Source organism: Solanum pennellii, chromosome 7 (genome assembly GCF_001406875.1).
Source record: "Solanum pennellii chromosome 7, SPENNV200".
NCBI lineage: Eukaryota > Viridiplantae > Streptophyta > Magnoliopsida > Solanales > Solanaceae > Solanum > Solanum pennellii.
Window position 1 is genome coordinate 73,814,091 of NC_028643.1, and position 15,224 is coordinate 73,829,314.

The 15,224-nt window shown below is 35.2% G+C and overlaps 3 protein-coding genes across 5 annotated transcripts; 1 reads left to right on the top strand and 2 right to left on the bottom strand.

The window, feature by feature from the left end:
• Window positions 1-312: 312 nt before the first annotated feature.
• On the bottom strand, window positions 313-4,151 carry LOC107024359 (clathrin light chain 1). Its single transcript, XM_015225323.2, has 3 exons — window positions 3,574-4,151; window positions 1,321-1,474; window positions 313-1,243 (listed from the first exon to the last, which is right to left on the bottom strand). The coding sequence occupies exons 1-3, from the start codon at window positions 4,014-4,016 to the stop codon at window positions 548-550; spliced, it is 1,293 nt and encodes a 430-aa protein (XP_015080809.1). The 5' UTR covers window positions 4,017-4,151; the 3' UTR covers window positions 313-547.
• Window positions 4,152-7,913: 3,762 nt separating this feature from the next.
• Window positions 7,914-10,384, bottom strand: LOC107026603 (riboflavin synthase). 3 transcript variants are annotated; one of them, XM_027918678.1, is made up of 2 exons: window positions 9,455-10,384; window positions 7,914-8,183 (listed from the first exon to the last, which is right to left on the bottom strand). In XM_027918678.1, the coding sequence occupies exon 1, from the start codon at window positions 10,299-10,301 to the stop codon at window positions 9,459-9,461; it is 843 nt and encodes a 280-aa protein (XP_027774479.1). In that variant the 5' UTR covers window positions 10,302-10,384; the 3' UTR covers window positions 7,914-8,183; window positions 9,455-9,458. The 3 variants fall into 3 exon arrangements, with proteins under 3 accessions (XP_027774479.1, XP_027774478.1, XP_027774477.1); XM_027918677.1 differs by lacking the exon at window positions 7,914-8,183 and adding an exon at window positions 9,108-9,359; XM_027918676.1 differs by lacking the exon at window positions 7,914-8,183 and adding an exon at window positions 9,111-9,386.
• A 1,404-nt stretch (window positions 10,385-11,788) lies between these two features.
• Window positions 11,789-15,224, top strand: LOC107026062 (protein STABILIZED1). The gene has a single exon (XM_015226901.2). The coding sequence runs from the start codon at window positions 11,908-11,910 to the stop codon at window positions 14,965-14,967; it is 3,060 nt and encodes a 1,019-aa protein (XP_015082387.1). The 5' UTR covers window positions 11,789-11,907; the 3' UTR covers window positions 14,968-15,224.

The window sequence follows — 15,224 nt, forward strand, 5'->3', positions numbered from 1 at the left end:
CTGGCTGAACGTCATCTCTCGCCTTACGATCAAGTGGCTGAACAAAAATGAATGTAACACTGACCTTATTTGTTAGGCTCACATAGTACCTATAATCTATACTAACCATAATCTCTTTGGCCTTATATTTAGAATAAAATTATCAAAGGAGAACTAGCTTTGCACACACTTCAAACAACAAAATTACAGTCCAAAGCAATTTCGCAGTGTCTATTTTTTCCTTTTCTGTTATTTTATAACTCAAATCTATCAATTACTATAGACCTACGCCAGGAAGTTATGCACATCATAAAAAGCTTCGAAGCACACGAGTAGCAAGCTGAAATTCCTGCTATAATAGCTGCTTTCAAGTGTATAATGGAAAAGGAAACAATAAATTCATCGTGTGACTAAGTAAAGCCTAAACACATCAGGAAAGTCCAGTCGCTCTTATTTGTAACTAGAAAGAGAGCAACAAGGTATAAAGAATGAATAAATGGTAATGACTCTAGACAATCATAATAAGAACTAATTAGGCTAGAAGAGAAAATGCAGTATTGGGACTAACTTATGCAGTTGAGGTAGAATCACTTTCTGCAACTTTTCCGTCTGAGACTGTAGTTGGTGTATCCACCTTTGATTCTTTTGGAGTACCAACACTGCCAGCAGCTGGAGATCCTTGTTGCGCAGCATCTGCATCCTTGACTGATGAAATATCCTTGTCAATAGCAGCAGCTGGAGATCCTTGTTGTATGGCATTTTCCCCGTTCTTGGCATCATTAGCTGCTTTTCCTTTGGGACTTTTATCATTTTTGGCATCCTTAGACGCCTTTGGTGTTGCGATTTTCTCATTTTTGCCATCCTTAGCCTCCTTTGGTGTGGAAATCTTTTCATTTTTGGCATCCTTTCCTTCCTTCGTTTCCTTGGTGTCCTTTCCGTCCTTCACATCCTTGGAATCCTTACCATCCTTGGCATCCTTGCCGTCCTTCCCATCCTTACCATCCTTGTCTTTCTCAGGAGGAGGTAGCATATGTGGTGGAGGGTTCTGCTTCAGCTTGAGAAAAAGTTGGCGCATTCTAGACAGGTCAGTGGGTTTCCCAGGCTTTGGGCCCTGGATAACTGAAACCGACGGCTTCTTCTCCTCCTCCTTCTTGCCTCGCCTCTTCTCAATATTAGGGACCTCACGGGGTATAATCTCTGCAATTGCTTTAAAGTATTGTTTGTGAGCTTCTTTGTGAAATTTCTCTTGGTTGGCCAGGTATAACTGCACAAAAGCACATGGATGGTTATATCCTATCAATTACTATTTTCACATAAAGAGATTTGAGTGCAAGCAGTTACTTTCTCCCTTTCTCGGTTATTAGCTTTTGTCGATTCACAATTGAGCGTCCGTTTTTCATAAAATGCTCGTATATACTCCTCAGCTTCAGCAATAATCTGATTCCTCATTTCCTTTTCCTTCTTCTCCTTTTCCTCAAGATAAATGGCATTTTGGCTGCAGAAAATAGACAGGAGACACTATTAGATAGTAAACATGCTCGTCTTCGCAAGAACTGTATGCAAGTTAGAGCATTGGGCATGAGTATGCATCTGATGGTATATCAAGTAAAATAGTGTAATATGTTTATGAACTTTATAAGAAACTGAATTTGATCCGAACTTCCTTGAGGTCCCAATGCAGTTCCTCTCTAAATATCCATAACTGAATAACTGCAAAAATTTTGACCAATTGACATCATGTGTGGTGTGCTAGCTGTAGAAGTAAGTTAATCATCACTGTTTTCTGTAGAAAAATGATATTTTCATTCATAGCCTGTTGAAAATCTCACCGGAAAAAAAGAGGTTAATTTACTACAGTTCTATCGATTGTGTTCAAAATATGTACGTATTATCCTAGAAAGGACATTTAGTAAACAGAACAAATCAATCACAATCACTGACGACAATAATAGCATTAACCAAGCAAGCAGACTGTTGTCATCTGCCCCCTCCCTCCCCTCCCCTCCCCCCAATCACAATCATTGACAACATTAAAAAGACATTAACCAAGAAATCAGACTGTTGTTCACACACTGAATCACCAAAAAAGAAAAAAGGAACAATGAGAAAATCAGAGCTGAACACAGCGAGCTAGATATTTAAATTTCTCAGAAGATCATACATGATAAAGTTAGTCTTCTACTCTACTAAACCAACATCACTTTCATGAACTGTTAGAAGTCTTATTGCAATGATTGATCCAAGATGCCCCAGAGACATGCAAATCTCTAGCTACAAATTAGTAGTATGACATTAGTTTGGTCTAGTAAGATATTAGCTCTACTTGACATCTTGGAAATTTTTAATGGCAAGTTTTAAAGCTGTTGTTACTTATTTTGTTTTTCTATCGTGCAGTGTAGAAACTCAATTATGGTAATCATTGCAGATACCATCCAGCAAGTCTCAGAATGATTCTGTGTTATAACTTCTGAACTGAAAGGAATTGGCACAAATCAAATTACTCTTGATGCCTCCCTTCTAGTTTATCTCTAGAACACCACTACTTGAATCTTAGATGAGTTTTATTCACGAAACAGCTCATTCTGCAGTCTAAACTTCGAAATGACTAAGTCAAATAATTGCCAGTGTAATTTTTCTCTTATATCCAACAAAATAACACAATCATCATATCAAGTTGTTATCTTTGGTCATAAATCAGCAGACCATTGCTCTAGTGTTTGAGATTTTGAACGAATGTGATTCATGAATGAAAAAAAAGAAGCATTTAAATCCATGAAGATGGAGAAGAAGCTTAAGGATGATATAGCTCCTAAACGAATACCAGAATAAAATACATAGTGTGTCCACCATATTTTTTTTGTGTGTAATGCACTAGCAAACTTGACTGAGTTGAACTAGTGATGATCCTGGCGCATATCAACAGTGAGGAAAGGTGAAGTTGTATTATCCAAATTCTACAGGTTAGGATATTCCAGAGTAAGTTCAGCTAATGAAAAGGAGACTTCGTATACTGTGTGCTTTTACGTCACTTAGAATGTTGGGTATCTAACAACTTAATAGCACCTTCTAGAAAAATCAGAAGCAAAGGAGTGGCTAACCTTTTGTTCTAAATACATTTATTCAGAGGATATTAATTACTTGCACTCATAGTGTAATGAATTTTTTACTCTATCAATGTAATTTAACCTGTTATATCAATTTGTTTACCCTTTTTTTCTAGGATAACAATCAATATTATTAAAAAGATTCACCTATAGTTACCTATTACATCATCATTTTAAAGAACTTAACTAAGTTCTTCTCAATATGCATACCCTCCAAGTCCTTGACAGCTCAAATACTGGATCCGCCACTTTCTGTGCATTATAACATGAAGTATGCATACATTTGACTCTTGATTCATTAATTCTACTGAGAGCTAAGGTCATATATTTGCTATACAAGGACTCAACAAAAAGGCATATTAAGGCAATAAACGTCAAGCACAGATCGGAAAAAAAAAATTGAAAACCAAAATTGGGAAAAGCTCAAACATAATTCAGCATAAATGAAGCCAAAAGAAAGACAATTAATCATACACATTGTAAAACTTACCGACGCCATTCTCGAAAAGCAGCACCTTCCTCACGCATCTCTGTAGGATCAGGAAGCAACGGTCCATCAGTACCGGATGAAAAAAGGCCATCCGTATCAGCTCCGAGATCATATGGCTTAGATTGCACATCAGATCCTTGATTACCCTCCATTGTCTCATGAAAAGGTGAACCCTGATACTCGCGATTAGGAGATGGAGCAAATCCACTATTCTCCGGCGACTGCATGTTATCGTGATAGTAATGCTGCTGTTCACCTGCAGAAAAATCATCTATATCCGACGGCATCGGCGGAGGAACATCGCCGCCGTCATCGGCGGAGGTAACATCGAACTCATAACGCTGGGAATGGTCGAAACCATCGTAGTTGTGATCGTCGAAAGGACTTGCCGTCGACGGGATCTCCTCCGTACCGTCGGCGTAGGTTTGTTCGAAATTCTCCATATTTGTTGCAAAGTGTTTGAAAAGGTCCCCAGTGAAAATGTGGTTCTATTTGTATATGCAAATGAAAGATGCATGTTGCTAACGAACAGAGCGATCGGACTGTGGAAAAAGTCTCTTTTTCCTGTCCACTTATAGCTCTGCTAAATTTATTTTTAAGCCAAAAGTATCTAAGTCATGTTCATTAAAATAATATAATATGATATATATTATTTTTTTTTAAAATAATTACTTCTGCCATTTAAAAGAGAATGATCTAGTTTAATTTGAAACAGAGTTTAAGAAAAGAAAGAAATTTTTTACTTGTGGTTCTAAATTAAAGTTATATCAAATATATCAAAATGTCCTTTAATCTTTTAGTCTTAAACATGGCACATGAAAAATTAAAGTTAAAGTATTGTATAAAAAGAAAATGGGTTATTCTTTTCAAAACATACTAAAAAGGAAATAGGGTCATTCTTTTTTAAACAGACGGAGTATATACTTTACACAATCTAATAGGTTGTGAAAAAAGCTACTCTCTCCGTTTAAAAAAAGAATAACCTAGTTTGACTTGGAACGGAATTTAAGAAAAGAAAGAAGATTTTTTAATCTTGTGATTCCAAATTAAAGTTATGTCAAATATACCAAAATGTCATTTAATATTGTGGTCTTAAACATGTCAAGTGAAAAGTTAAAGTTAAAGAGTTGCCAAAAAAAGAAAGAAGTTATTCTTTTTCAAACAAACTAAAAAGAAAATAGAAACGGTCTTTGGAGAAAATATTTACTTTTTGCTAGTAGTATAGTGAGGATTGATTATACATTGGGTTTGTAAAATGAGTAGGTTAAATTAAATTTAAACAGACAAAAAATCATTTGGTTAATAAATAAATACGTTCAAATTTTTTATTCAACTCGATATAAATTCTTTGTTTATTTTTCTATAATCCTTTTCGAGAATTTGACATATAGTAAGATAAGTCATTTGAAGCACCACCACAAATTACCTAATTCACTCGGCATAAACTCAATGGAAATAGAAACGAACATTCACTTATAATATTTCAATTTTTTGCATTGTTATTTAGTTGTTTTTTTCAATTGTATCATTTTAAATTAGGCGTAGTCATTGTTATAAAATCCCTATCTATAGATATACATGTATGCATTTTTTGGTCCTTTGGTGTGTACGTAATTGTATCGTATACATACCTCTAGTTTTGTATTGCGTATATTGAGATATTTAATTCACATTGTTGTATATCTCGAAGATATACAATAGATGAATTATATTTGGTGTATACTATTAGGTGTTCGTAGTTTACAATGTCAAGTAATTACTATCTCTATCTAACAATAGTTGTCCACTATATTATGTTGGGATGTTTCATTATACTTGTCTATTTTATAAAATTAATGGATAATTTTACACTTAGTTCCTAATTTAGTTTCATTAATTATTTTTATTCCCTTATTAAATTTTTCAAGACGTTAAATGTATTATTTTTCAAAAGGTAATATAGTAAAATTATCATATTATTTATAGTTTCTTAAAGTGTGCAAAATTAATAATAGACAAATATTATTGGATACACAAAAGTTTTTAATTGCATTGGTTTTACCATTATAAATTCCCTTACATTATATATTAATGGGTGATATATCCTTCTCTTCTTTTTGGCTATCAATTCCGTCCAACTAATAACAATAAATTTAATGTAATTTCATAAATAGAATCTGAAATGTGATCATATGTAAAAAAATATTCCCTTAGAAATTTGAAGGACTGGTCAAAGAATATTTCAATATTTGATTTAGTACAACTAGAGGTTAACTCCATATACTACCATGTAAAAAATATATATCTACAAGCTCTAGTCACTAATATTGGTATATCCTTAATATTATTTTATATTGAAAATTTAATATAATAATTATAAGTTTACATATTATGATATGTTCAATTAAATTGATAGTCTAAAATTCTTATTTAAATTCTAACTGATTTTATTAAATTAATTCAAATTAATTGAAAGTCATATGGCCAGGTCTAATTAAATTAATTCAAATTATTTTATATTGGAAATTTAATATAATAATTATAAGTTTGCTTTTGCTTGCTTCGGCTGATTAGTGGTTTATTGCTTGTTTTGATTAGTGGCTTTGCTATGGAAGCCATATCATCCAAATGTTCATGATCTGTCCTGTTACTATTCTTGGAAGCAAAGGCGGAGCCAGGATTCCAGGCTAGTGGGTTCTAAAATTTATAGAGGATAACGATTTTAAAAATCACAATTAGCAAATCATATTTAAGAACGTCTTAACAAGATCAAAATATTCATTTTTTGTATTTTCACAAATTGCGTTTCAGAATTTTCTTAAACCAAGTTTTGAGTGTTTTTTTCGAAGAACAATGTGAAGGTTTGACAATTTGAAATTCACTAATGTCATCAATCAGTTAGAGGTTTATGCAGATTTTACGCTAATTTTGTTAAACGTCCGCTTGAATCGTGAGATAAATTTTATCCCTTTTTTTTACGCTGTAATTGATAACAACAAATTAAATATTAAAATATCCGTACGCTCTAATTTAAGTATCATTCACAATATTAAATATTCGGATTCGTATAAAAAAGGGGATTTTTGGTAAATTGTTAAAGACTAGGGATAAAAAATAATTTATCCCTTAGACTATGTGATTTGCCTAATTTTTACTTATGTTAATGAGATATTTTGTCATGTTTGAAAAGACACCTCAGATATTGTTATTTAAAACTATATTTTAATAATATGAAGAGTTAGTAATTTATTTTAAAGTTCTAAAATACTTTTAATAAAAGATAATAATTTTTGAAATATAAATTTCAAACATTTTTATTCTAATCTAGAATACTATTTTAAACTCAGCATTAATATTTTTGCACCTAAAAATATATATTTTACTAGTTTTAGTGTGGTCATTATTACCTTTAAAAGTTAAAATTTCGAAAAGCAAATAACAATTATTCACTATAATTAATTATCGATACGTGAGATAACCCTAGAAAAGATCAAAAATTGATTTTTGAATAGATAATTTTACCGTGTAAAAGCAAACAAATCAAAAATAAGTCTCAAAAACTTGAAAAAAATATGTTAAAAGATAAAATTTATGAAAATGTATATAAGTAATATTTAGAAATGACATCATACCATATAAAATAAATTTTAAAAACTATATATATAATATCAGGTTGATTTAGCTTCGTGTTGACTTTTTTATGTTAAAACCAAATCAACCCAAATATAATCGAATTTTTTTTTCCAGTTTGACTCGATTATTGTTTGGTTTACTTTCGGTTGGAATTTATGCATCCCTACCTATAACAATGAGGAAACAAGTAAGAGCTTACTCGAATGCAACCTTTATCTTTATATGTGTAGTCATTTAGCGTGAGGTATAAGATATAATATTTAACATTTGATTGGAGGTATTAGGTAGTTTTTGGATTTTTTTTATCCCATAATTTATACTACCATATTTGATGTGAAAGTGAAATGACAACTTTGGTGTCACAACACATCAAATATGCTTAGATGGCTTGTAATAGAATAGAAAAACATGGAAAGTAAACAAGAAAGAAAAAATTACAAAATCAACTAAAGTTTAAGATGATATAGGCTTGAGGCAAAATGATGCTCCAACTGGTAATCTTTTGACAAATTATTCCTATTTAGTAATGGGAAGATGGAGAGAATCACTATTTCAACAGCATAACTATCAACATGGAAATGGTTCATCCATTCATAATTGGTTTACTTGTTGAATGATTTTCGCTGATTCTTCACCAACGCGAACATCTCGCGATGTAATAACACAACTGTTTAGGCCATCTGAGACTTGTTGCTGAGCAATTATGAAGACATAGCTGAACATCTCAATCATAAATCCCAAAAAGCTGGGAGAACAGAACTAAACTATTGGCAAAATGGAACTTTTGGATTTAATCAGTCTTAACCACATAAAGTAGAAACTTGATAAAACTGTTAGGGGAGAAGGCAAACAGCAACTTCAAATACAAATGACCCTTATTTCGAATAAACAACCAAGAACTAAAAATAAAAGAAAACAAAAAAGACAGTAGAAAGAGCAAACTAACCAGTTCAGATGTATGTACGGTGATTAAGAAGCCAACCGCATCCAGTTTTAATCTGTCAATTTCCTAATTTCAGGAAGAAATACACCACACCACTGAGACTATAGGAATAAGAGGAGAGAGGACTGAGGAGCTTGGAAGCGTTTTGGAGTACATAGAAGATTCAGAAATGGGCTTTTCAAAGAGTACCAGAATAGGTAACACGTGTACAAGCAAAACTCGTTAGTAGGAACATGAATAGCCAAACAGCCATGGCGGTAAAACAAGCTGTTCAAGCAGCTCAACCATTTATATAAGGGAAATTGTAGATGAACATCCCAAGAATATGAAAGATGAGAAGTCTAGAGATCATGGATATTCAAAGATATAAAAGCTCTAATTCTCAAAACCATATATTAGTAAACACATTTTGTGATTGTTCATTGAACCATGAATACATTTAAGACTGAGTCTTCCCCCAATTGGGCCAAATCCTTTTAATAATCAAAAGCCGCAAGGAAAGGGAGAGAAGTGAAGCTTCAAATATGGTAGAAGTTGCAGAAAAGCTCAGCTGATAATATGTAACCAACTCTATCTTTTTGCAGCAGTAGCTAGCCTAATACTTATACAGGTATTGGACATGTTCGACACCAAGAAATCACACAACTTTGAAATTTTCTTTCCAAATTTTCTGTGATGTTCAGAGTATTTGGACAAAATTCAACAAGTCAGGGTTCATTCTTCCACATGTTTACGGTTAGGTGGAACTGCTATAAAGAGAAAGTAGCTACATGGAAACAACTTAATTGAGACAAATGATGATTGAAACCAGCTAGCAATGCAATCATAATCTTGTTCAATCAAAAAATTATCAATTAAATCAGCCTGTTAGAAGTGCAACCAATAACACTTCACATTACCCAACTAAAGAACAAACAAAATCAGCATGAGCAACCTTAATCCTGAACAAGAATTCAAAACTCTTTGATATTAAAAAGACTTGTACGCAACTAAATATTCGCGTCTGCTTTTCATTGATGTTTACACTATGTGAAACCATGAAGATTAACACATCAGTACAATCAAGCATAAAAGCCCTCATTAATGTTGCTCAAGTTTTTGACACATTGATTGTGTGCTACTGATATTACTAAATTCAAGTGTAAAATTCACATACTTTTGCTTTGACTCAAGCCCGAGTCACGGTGATATAGTTTATTCTATTTCGTTGAAACATTTTCTCGAAATACACCTGGAGACAATTCGGAAAGCAACATCTCTGAAATTCAAGATACAAAATTCTGTCAAAGCAAGTTACACAGATAAAATGAAGCACAAAGTAACAACCTTTTCATGAAGATTTGATGGAATCCACAAAGCCACTACTAAGAAGCCTCTCCACATACTTTCCCAATATATCCACCTCAAGATTAACCTTCTGCCCCACTTTCTTCAATGGAATCACCACATTCTGCTGCGTGTACGCCACCAACATGAAGTTAAAACAGCCTTCTTCATCAACCACATCGACAACAGTCAAACTAGTCCCATCCACAGCAATGAATCCTTTTGGCACAATGTATCTCAAAATCTCTTTAGCAGTCTTCACTTTCACCCACAAAGAATCCCCTTCAGTTTTGAGCTCAACAATCTCACCAGTCCCATCAACATGTCCCTGCACAAAATGACCCCCCATTCTAGTACTAGGCCTCAAAGCCCTCTCCAGATTCACCAAAGACCCTTGTTCTAATTCGATCAAAGAAGTCTTCCTTAGTGTCTCCGGCGCCAACCCAACACTGAATTCCAACTTCTGGGTATCGAATTCAGCTACTGTTAAACAAGTTCCGTTGACGGAAATGCTGTCGCCGAGATTGATATCTTCAAGAATGAGTTTTGCTTGGATTTTCATGGTGAAACTGTCGGGTTTATCATAACCCAGTTGTTTAATTTGACCCATTTCTTCAACTATGCCGGTAAAAAGGGAAGTGATTGGAGTGGAAGAAGTGCAACATTGTTGGGGCTTTAGAGCCCTGATAAAGATAGGAGAAATTGAAGGAGATTTGATAAAAAAGGCTCTTTTGAGCTGGGGATTCGATGGAGTGGGTAGTAGATTGAAAATTGTAGGGTTTTTGGGAGCGATCGAAGGGTTTAAGGGCTTTGAAGGAGAAGCAAATTTGAATGAAATTGTCGCCATTGGCTCTTTCTTGTTCTCTGCTGAAGTGCTAAGTTTTCGGAACTTTTTTCCAGATCTTATTACACTTCTATTTTCCCTAATAATGACATTCTAGTAAATTACATGAGTAATCAAACATTTTTGAAAAAAAAAGAAGATTTATTTGTGCCATTATATTTAACGAATAACATAGATGGACATTTTCTCAAAGTTTGATGGAGTATCTAGACATTTATCCTTATTAAATATAATTTAATTAGTGATGTGATCGAATTGTAATTGATCATGTGTGAGAAATAATTTTACAAAGTTGAAACAGTTTTCAAATAACGAATAATGACATGAATGAGTTTTTTATCAAATGAAAATGGCATAAATGAGCTAAACATTTAACAAAAGACATATATAAACATTTTTCTCAAAGTTCGATATCATATATGAGTATTTTTCATTAAAATATACCTTGTTATAACTCATAGTAGTAAAACCTCGACGTAATACATAGTTAGCCTTTAAATTTATCGAGAAATTTCACTTAATAAAACATTTCGGTTAGTTTTTAATTGATATATCGAAAAAGAAATATTTGCATATATTTCCATTTACCCATTAGATAGTTAAGTCAATAACATAATATATGTTATTTATTTTAAAAGAAAATTATGCAGTTAAGCAAACTTATTGTACTTCTTAATGACTTATCATAGTTATAATTTGCTATAATTACCTCTCGCGATTAATATTAACCATTAATTACGCGAGTTAATTTTGAATTTATACAATTAGCCACATTTGTACATGACGATTTGTATTTGTATATGACGATGATTTCCTTTGATTTTTCAGTTTTATCACCATATGCATTCAATTTTTTTTTTCTTTTTTATAACTTTTTAAATTTTTTATAAACTTGTAGTTTTTCGGACTTTATATAATATAATTATAAAATGTAACTTGTGTAATATAATTTGTGTAAAATTCATATGTATATATTTGTATCAATTCGTTATTTTGAGTTTTTATCATATTTTTATTGTTTCAGACTTTGTATTACTCAATTGTACAAATACACATGAATTATGAAAACAAGATACGAATTTTACAAATTATAGTCCTCTCTCGCTCGTTTCTCTCCTCCCTTGCCAAATTTCGCTTGCTAGATATACAAATACATATGTATACCAGTTACATATATACATTATCTAATCGATATACATATACAATTCACCCCTCTCTCACTCTCTGTCCTCTCTCGCTCGCCTCTCTCCTTTCTCTTCCAATCTCGCTCGTCGCTCTCCTTCATATAGCATGTAGATACAAATCGTAATTAACAAATTATAGCTATGAAGCATAATTAAGTTATTTTTAAATGATTATATGCAAAAGTTATCTTTTTTAATTATATAAATTGAACTCAAATAAAATATATTTGATTTTTTTTTACCATAATTAAATTAAGACTCAAATATCTAAATAAAAAAAATAAAATTGTGTAGTTAGCCTAAAAACTCTTATGATATTTTAGTACACAACAGAAATGAATTCGCACCGACTTGCCTGATCCAGAAAAAGGTGAAATTGTTGTGTTTTTTCAGCTGTGAACGATTTTGCTCAACAACGAACAATCATGGTGTTCATCAATCTTCCGAATCACAAAACCCTAACCCTAGAAATTAATCCTTTTGTAACTTCTCTTCAAACCCTAACCCTAGAAATCCATCAAAAGTTCCATATCCCAATCACTCAACAACGACTCTACTCATCCTGCCGGCGTCTCCTCGATGTGGAAGCACTGTTATCCGATCTAGGGATTTCCCCTAATTCCACTCTAACTCTACACGTTCCTCTTCTCGGAGGTATGCAAGCTCCCGGGGCACCGAAAGCCCGGCTTGAATTTCTTAACACGAGACCTCCTCCGAATTATGTTGCTGGGTTGGGTCGTGGTGCTACAGGTTTCACTACCCGTTCTGATATTGGTCCGGCTCGTGCTGCTCCTGACCTCCCTGATCGTTCAGCTGTTGGGGGTGCACCGGCGACTGGAGTTGGACGTGGACGTGGAAAGGGTGCTGGAGATGAAGATGAAGAGGAGGATGCGGAGGAAAAGGGGTATGATGAGAATCAGAAATTTGATGAATTTGAAGGAAATGATGTGGGGTTGTTTGCGTCTGCTGAGTATGATGAAGATGATAAAGAAGCTGATGCGATTTGGGAATCTATTGATCAGAGGATGGATTCTAGGAGGAAAGATAGGAGAGAAGCTAGGTTAAAGCAAGAAATTGAAAAGTATAGAGCTTCGAATCCGAAAATTACTGAACAGTTTGCTGATTTGAAGAGGAAATTGTATACATTGTCTAGTGATGAGTGGGACAGTATACCTGAAATAGGGGATTATTCGTTACGAAACAAGAAGAAGAGGTTTGAGAGTTTTGTGCCTGTACCTGATACTCTTTTGGAGAAGGCTAGGCAGGAAAAAGAGCATGTAACTGCATTGGATCCGAGGAGCAGGATGGTTGGTGGCATGGAGACGCCTTCTTCACAGACGCCAGTTGCAGATTTGACTGCGGTGGGTGAAGGGAGAGGAACTGTGTTGTCAGTGAGGTTGGATAGGATTTTGGATTCTGTTACTGGGCAAACCGTCGTGGATCCTAAGGGATACTTGACTGATTTGAAGAGTATGAAGATTACTAGCGATGCTGAGATTTCCGATATAAAGAAGGCCAGGTTGTTGCTTAAGTCGGTTACTCAGACGAATCCAAAGCACCCTCCTGGTTGGATAGCAGCTGCTAGACTGGAGGAGGTTGCAGGGAAGATGCAAGTAGCAAGACAGTTGATAAAGAAAGGGTGCGAAGAGTGTCCTAAGAATGAGGATGTTTGGTTGGAGGCGTGCCGTTTGGCGAGCCCCCTTGAGGCTAAGGCAGTGATCGCTCAAGGTGTTAAAGCAAATCCTAATTCAGTCAAGTTGTGGATGCAGGCTTCAAAGTTAGAGGATGATACAGCAAACAAGAGCCGTGTGTTGAGGAAAGGTCTAGAGCATATCCCTGATTCAGTGAGGTTGTGGAAAGCTGTTGTGGAGTTGGCCAATGAAGAAGATGCTAGACTTTTGCTACAGAGGGCTGTGGAATGCTGTCCATTGCATGTGGAGCTGTGGCTTGCTCTTGCTAAGTTGGAAACTTATGAAAATGCTAAGAAGGTACTTAACAAGGCTAGAGAAAAGCTGCCTAAAGAGCCTGCCATCTGGATCACTGCAGCTAGGCTTGAAGAAGCTGATGGGAATACTGCTTCAGTTGGGAAAATTATTGAAAGGGCAATAAGGGCTTTGCAGAGAGAAGGTTTGGAGATTGACAGGGAGGCTTGGATGAAGGAGGCTGAAGGATGTGAAAGAGCTGGTTCTCTTGGGACTTGCCAAGCTATAATAAACAACACTGTTGGGGTTGGGGTTGAGGAAGAAGATAGGAAGAGGACCTGGGTTGCTGATGCTGAAGAGTGCAAGAAAAGGGGTTCTATTGAAACAGCGAAATACATTTATGCACATGCTCTTACTGTATTTAGAACTAAGAAAAGCATCTGGCTTAAAGCTGCACAGCTCGAGAAAAGTCATGGCACCAGGGAATCGCTTGATGCCCTGCTTCGAAAAGCAGTTACCTACATTCCAAAGGCTGAGGTTCTATGGTTGATGGGTGCCAAAGAGAAGTGGCTTGCTGGTGATGTTCCTGCTGCTCGAGCAATTCTGGAGGAAGCATTTGCTGCAATTCCTGATTCTGAGGAGATATGGCTTGCTGCTTTCAAGCTTGAGTTTGAGAACTGTGAGACAGAAAGGGCAAGGAAGCTTCTTGCTAAGGCACGTGAAAGGGGAGGCTTGGAACGGGTTTGGATGAAGTCAGTCATTGTGGAGAGAGAACTTGGAAATGTGGATGAAGAGAGGAGATTACTGGATGAAGCATTGAGGCGCTTCCCCTCATTTTTCAAACTTTGGTTGATGCTGGGACAGTTGGAAGAAAGACTTGGTAATTCTAACAAGGCGAAGGATGCGTTTGAATCTGGCATTAAGAATTGCCCCAATTGTATACCCCTTTGGCTATCCCTTGCGTCTCTAGAGGAGAAAATGAATGGGCTAAGCAAAGCTCGAGCAGTTCTTACTATGGCCAGGAAGAGGAATCCTCAAAACCCTGAGCTATGGCTTGCAGCTGTGCGGGCTGAAGCTAGGCATGGCTACAAAAGGGAAGCTGATGTTATGATGGCTAAAGCATTGCAGGAGTGCCCCAACAGTGGCATTCTATGGGCTGCTTCAATTGAGATGGCGCCTCGACCTCAAAGAAAAACCAAGAGCTCTGACGCTTTAAAGAAGTGTGATCATGATCCTCATGTTATTGCTGCTGTGGCTAAGTTGTTTTGGCAGGAGAGGAAAGTGGACAAAGCAAGAAATTGGTTCAACAGGGCAGTGACCCTTGCACCAGATATTGGTGATTTCTGGGCATTGTATTTCAAATTTGAACAGCAGCATGGAGCAGAAGAGCAGAGGAGCGATGTGCTGAAGCGATGTGTTGCTGCAGAGCCAAAGCATGGTGAAAAATGGCAAGCTACATCAAAGGCCGTAGAGAACTCTCATGAACCAACTGAAAGCATATTGAAGAAGGTGGTAGCCACACTAAAGAAGGAGGAGAATTTGGCTGAAAATAACCACAACTAATCTGCTGTAGTGTATGAGTCAATGTACTTGATAATCTAGAGAGATTTATGGGTTAGGAGACAGTAGTTAAAACATCCTTATTTGAGTTTTACTTCAATAGGTTGGATCTTGGTTGTATTTGTCACCTTCTGTGAGCTTAAAAAATTGCAATTTTCCATTTCTCATATTGTTCTCAAGGTTATGTTTCTTCTTGTATTTTCAGAGACGAAGTGCTATGATTCCGTTTAATAGAAGGTTTGATCAACATTCTTGTTTGA

Coding starts and splice junctions, on each gene's coding strand:
- LOC107026062 (XM_015226901.2), top strand. CDS start 11,908: ATGGTGTTCATCAATCTTCCGAATCACAAAACCCTAACCCTAGAAATT.
- LOC107024359 (XM_015225323.2), bottom strand. CDS start 4,016: ATGGAGAATTTCGAACAAACCTACGCCGACGGTACGGAGGAGATCCCG. Junction 1,475..3,573: donor GCTTTTCGAGAATGGCGTCG/GTAAGTTTTACA, acceptor TATTTTCTGCAG/CCAAAATGCCATTTATCTTG. Junction 1,244..1,320: donor ATAACCGAGAAAGGGAGAAA/GTAACTGCTTGC, acceptor GCTTTTGTGCAG/TTATACCTGGCCAACCAAGA.
- LOC107026603 (XM_027918678.1), bottom strand. CDS start 10,301: ATGGCGACAATTTCATTCAAATTTGCTTCTCCTTCAAAGCCCTTAAAC.